The 5456-nt window shown below is 42.7% G+C and overlaps 1 protein-coding gene across 1 annotated transcript; it reads left to right on the forward strand.

Annotated features, from left to right (window-relative positions):
* On the forward strand, positions 1 to 4494 carry LOC147337436 (histone H1.5-like). Its single transcript, XM_086305026.1, has one exon. The coding sequence runs from the start codon at positions 2436 to 2438 to the stop codon at positions 2967 to 2969; it is 534 nt and encodes a 177-aa protein (XP_086161152.1). The 5' UTR covers positions 1 to 2435; the 3' UTR covers positions 2970 to 4494.
* The last annotated feature ends 962 nt before the right edge of the window (positions 4495 to 5456 follow it).

The raw sequence follows: 5456 nt of genomic DNA on the forward strand, positions 1-5456 counted from the left end.
TGAAGAACTTTGCCTATTTGTGTCTTGCTTAGCAGTGTAATTATATTGTCTTCAACGTTCCAGCGGATGGGTTCAAGCTACAAACCTAACATTAATTGGTCCTTCGATGCCGGATCCCTGGGATCGCATTCACCGAGGGGGGGGAGGCACGCTGAAAGACTGACGTCAGCCAGGAAGTTCCTGTGGATTCGCGGTCTGTCTTTTCTCCTCGATGAATGACGGTCGGCGGGATTCGGGCTGATATTACACTCTAAGCAACGCCAAGTAAGTTTAAAGAGGCCGACTCTATAACCGTGTCGTTGTGCAGTCTCCGCCATTTTGTGAGGCGTTGAGAAGTTCGCTGCTTTGTGGAGCGATAACTGGGTTAGTGTCCCGAAAAAGAAGTTTTGGTTAAATCGCCCAAGGGTCCCAAGCGTCCGGTGAGTGTCCGGTTTTGAAATCGCCCTGGGTGTGTGTCCCGAGCATCCCTTCATTGGGTTTTGTCGCGCGAGTGGGTGAGCGTCCCACAACTGGGTCAGGGTCCCGAGCGGTCCGGTGTGAGTCCGGAGTAGGCCTATTTTGTGTTGTTGTCATTGTTGTCGTCGTCGTCGTTTTTGTTGTTGTTGTTGTGTGAGTGTGTGCGGAGCAGAACACGTGGTCTGTAACACCGACTGTTGTTGTTATCATGGGTTTCTAAGCAACCAAGAGTGAGTTAGAGGGAGAAAGACGTTTGTGCTGGACTTTGCTCCTGGCAGCACAAAGTATTTATGTATAAAAGAGAGAGAGCGAAGGCTCCACAGCTGCGTGGGTGCACGCGAATGCGGTCGCGCGGGTTTCACGCGGACCTGAGCCGTGCGGTTAATCGCAGGCTTATAAATGGAAGAGATTCAAATGTTAGAAGTTTTCAGAAAACACACCAGCCTTGAAGAGTGTGTGGAAAAGGCCAGCCCACATCAGCAGCTGTGCTCTGGTGGGTGGCTTTCCCCCCACCCCTTCCTGACACAAAATGTTAACAGCCTGTGTGCCAAACCATTGAGGTGGATAGTTGTTAAAAGTAACCTACATTAAACTTGTGGTTGCTTAAATTCAGTACGATGACATGTGAGGTGAAGTGATATAGATAAATATTTAAACTAATGAAGTGCATAGAGGCACTTGACCTGTGTGGAAGACTGTCGTCTTATTATGAGCCATTGTTGAGATATAGAGCACATCTGTGAAAACAACTAAAATGCTCAACCCTGTATGAAACATCTAAAAATACATGATGGAGAAGCTGTGTTGAATATGTAAGTGTAAGACTTTGCCACTGTGGGCAGAGCATGCAACTACTGTGTGATGTCGCGTTGCAGTTTTGTTTTTGTTTTTTGAGCTGATGAGCAAGCTACACATTATCAGATCAAGAGCTGTCTGAGAACTACTCAAAGAGAGGGAAACAGAGAGTGTGCAGCGTTTCCATGAGCAGTTTTTCTGCACCTTGACTCGTGTGTAGAGTGTTCATAACATCAGCATCATGTTTTTGTTTATTTGTTTTGTTGGGTTGAAAATAATTAAATAAACTGGTGATCATGCTTATGGATCACCATGGCACATATCTCCAGCCATATGGTTTATTTATGCAGATGAAAAAGTGAGTGTGAATGTGTCTGACATCACAGTGTTTTTGTGCGCTGTGTAAAAGTAATTGCCTTTGATTGTGAGTGAGAGCGGTGATTCTGCAGGTCACCAGCTATTGTAACGAAAAAAAAAGAAAAAAAAGAGTGAAAAAGAAAAATCATAGGAAAAAGGTTTTGTGTTGATCAGCCAAAAACAACTACAATTTCATTTTCTGCTTTTAAGAAAAGACTGTTCACAAAAACACACACAGAGAGAGATGTGTGTTGATTAAGCAGTGATGATAATAATGAAATGTCTTAGTTTGTCACTTTCAGGTGAAAAGCAGACCTGAATCAATTTTCCACATGCAGCGGTCGGAAGAAAGTTATAGTTTAACATCATTGGAAACATGCAGGCCAAGTTTCTGGCTGACTTATTTACAGTGCCATGTGTTTCTCAACCTCACAAGCGAGCTCACTCCTCCCTGAAGATAAGGAATGCAGCTCCATGATAAAGAGACAGCAGCAAGTCCTGAGCACAAAAAGTCCCAGCAAAGCAGCAGCAATGTGGATAAACAGCAGCAGAAGAAGAAAGCAAACCCATCTTCCTGTCTGATTGGTTGAATTTCACGGAGGGGCGAGCAAGATGGCAGCGTGAAGAGGAGTTTTTGTTTGAGTTCTCAGCACGAGACACTTATTTGACGTCTTTCTGGCCTTCGGGACTTTTTTGGAGATCAGTGCGCTAAACTTGCTGGATCTGAGGCCAGGGTCTGCGGCGGCAGCATGTTGAAATGCTCAAAAAGGACTGAGTGACTCGGGCAAGCCACATGCGGCTAGCGACATGAAAGAAATGGACCCTTCATGATGCGTTCAACGTGCCAGCGCTGTGGTGGGAAAGGCTCCATCATAAACACGCCCTGCACCGAGGTTCAGGCCAAGAAGAAGAAGACGATGACTTCCAAGCCCAAGAAGGTCAGCCTCAGCGTGGGCGAGCTGATTGTGAAAGCCGTGGCCGCTTCCAAGGAGCGCAACGGCCTGTCCGTGGCCGCCCTCAAGAAGGCTCTGGCTGCCGGAGGCTACGATGTGGACAAGAACAAGGCCCGTGTCAAGACCGCCATCAAGAGTCTGGTGGCGAAGGGCACTCTGGTGCAGACCAAGGGCACCGGGGCCTCCGGATCCTTCAAGATGAACAGGGTTACTGAGACCAAAGCTAAGACGCCCGCCGCGGCCAAAGCCAAGAAACCGGCAGCAGCTGCTAAGAAGTCGCTCAAGAAGGCAGCGGCAGCACTTCAGACACTAGCACAAAATCAACCGCATCAGAGGAGGGACAGGACAAAGCTGAAGGAGAAACTGCCTGCTATTGGACTGTTGAAGTGGGAGAGGACAACAGAGTGAGAAGACTAGGTGAGAACACATAGGAATTATTTAATGTGGGAAATCAAAATTTGGGTTAGCAAACCTGGGGAAAAGAAAACTGACTGCTTAAGTTGGAAAATTGAGACGGAGTCTGAAACATTGCGAAAATAGAAACATATACAAAATCACACACACACAAGCAAAACATGCATTAACCCTACTAACAATTCCAAACACAAAATGACTCATGAAGACTCATAGCACATTAGTTAAGAAATGATTAAATAATAGCAGAGAAATGTGTAGGAAAGGCAGCTTTAAGAACATGCTCTGCTGGAGATGCAGCTCCACAGACATGCATTAGACCTGCCTAATAACACAAACACATGTAATGAAAATTAGCTTGTTATCTTTCATCAGTGTTACAATAGTGTCAATTTAGCAGACACTTGTTATCAAATGCTGAATTTATCCTAAAGAAAAAAAATTGACTCTCCAAGTTGCAGGACAACAATTTAACCTTTGTGGGAAAAAAAAAAAAAAAAAAAAAAAATCCTGGTTTGACCAACCAGTGATCAGACAATAAATTTAGTTGTTAAAATGGTAAATTGGGAGAAGCTTCCTGCTTGATTGAGGCAGCACATGTAATTTACTGTATGAGGGAAATTGTCTTTTGTGATACTATTTTGAACATGCTTTTCTGTCGTCCTGTCAACTTAGTGGGTTAATAGCTGATATGCAAATTAGTTGATTGGTTTTAGATTAATGAAAGGTGACTGAATTCTAGTATGAGTGAATGAGATGTGTTGGAGTTTGTTGTGTGTTGAGTAGAGACTCTAAAACACTGAGTTTCCTGCTTTGATGTGCGAGTGATTCCTGTATTTAGATACACAACTCTGAATACATCAGAACGAACGTTTTTTGTGAAGTGCATGACAGCATGTCACATGTTTTATGATGAAGGGAAAAGGAAAATTGAATAAAATAGATCTGTGGCCTAAATGAGTGAAGAGCACAGACCTGGTAATTAAACTCATAGCTAATAAGACATTAGGATTATGTTGTGTGTTGTGCAGCTGATGGTTGATTTGGAGTGAATCTAGCTGATGATTTTTCTTTTGTTGTGAAGTCGAGCCTGCCGATTAGTATGATGGTATGATAAACCATGCTAATGGTATGATTTACCTGAGATGAGGAGCTTGTGTCATGACTTAACAAGGCCTTTTTATTTTGATACTTTCACAGTGCACTGAAAGTTTTGTTTGATAATCTCTGCTCTTTAAGCAGATCTGCATGTCGGGAATTAAAAGCGCTACACGTCGTCGAGAAAATTGTGCCAAGTGAGTTCTCCACATTTAAATGGACTCTGGAGAAAGCCACTTATTTGGGACAATTATTAAATGACAGTCCCAGTCCAAAAGGATTCAGCGATGTAATCCAAACTAAAGTTCTTCTTTTTCTTTTTGAAATGACGTCATTTTGCTGAGAGTGGAAACTAAATGCGACGATAGGTTCCACTATCAGCAAAGAAAGAAAGAATGAATGCATGAATGAGTGAGTGAAAGGAAAACAAACTGACTGACTGGTAAAAGCTGACAAAAGTTGACAAGACTTTACTGATGTAACACGACTGTGTGAAGTTGACCCCCGCCTGGCAGGGGTGCAGATGCTTCCCTTTACAGAAGCAGAAAGATGACAGCAACACTCGAGGTTGCGTGATGATTTAACATTTTAAATGCCATTTTCTGTGTCTGTGAATTTACTATGTGTGTGTCATTCACTAGCTTGTGTGCTCACAGAGATAACTATGACAAAGTATGCATACGCCTGCGCAAGCGCTAACATTTGCATTTTCGTTTTTACAGCATTACGGTTCTTCATGTGTTTGATCATGTGATTTATAGGAATACTGGCTAATGTTTCTCTACTACAAGATTTCTGGGTTTATGTGTGAAGAAAACTGTAGTTACAGGCTATATGTTGATGGAGAAATTAATATAGTTTGAGACATACTGTGATGAGACCAGTGTTACTTTTTCCACAGCGAGTGTTAACTTTATGGTGTTTTATGGCACCTCTGGAATGTGGATGGCCGACGCCTGCCCACCAGGATGGTCAATGTGTATCGCTAATGTTTGTTTTTCTGAGACTGCATTTAGAAGAATCAGCTGAAGCGGACAAGTGACATGAGTAAAACAAATAAGAGATTACGGTATTTATGGAATAGTTTATTATGGGCTCATTTGCTGGCCACTTTTGAACCCATAATAATAATATATGAGTGGAGTGACTTTGTTTAAGAGAAGTCACTGATTACATTAATGTTAACGGAGTACATGGGATAATCCATGTCTGAGGTGAATTAGGGTAATAGTTGTAGTTACTGATTTGAGAAAACCTGCACATGACACTTGTCTTGCTGATGTTGAATGCTTATTACTCTTATGATACAATTGTTTACAGGTATGAAGTTTGATTTCACTTCCAGATTTTGCTTTCCAGGCCGTGATGGTGTGTATACAGGCT

Source organism: Aulonocara sp. 'chitande type north' Nkhata Bay, linkage group LG2 (assembly GCF_057382095.1).
Source record: "Aulonocara sp. 'chitande type north' Nkhata Bay isolate Kocher_YH1m ecotype deep benthic linkage group LG2, A_spYH_male_GT1.1, whole genome shotgun sequence".
Taxonomy (NCBI): Eukaryota; Metazoa; Chordata; class Actinopteri; order Cichliformes; family Cichlidae; genus Aulonocara; species Aulonocara sp. 'chitande type north' Nkhata Bay.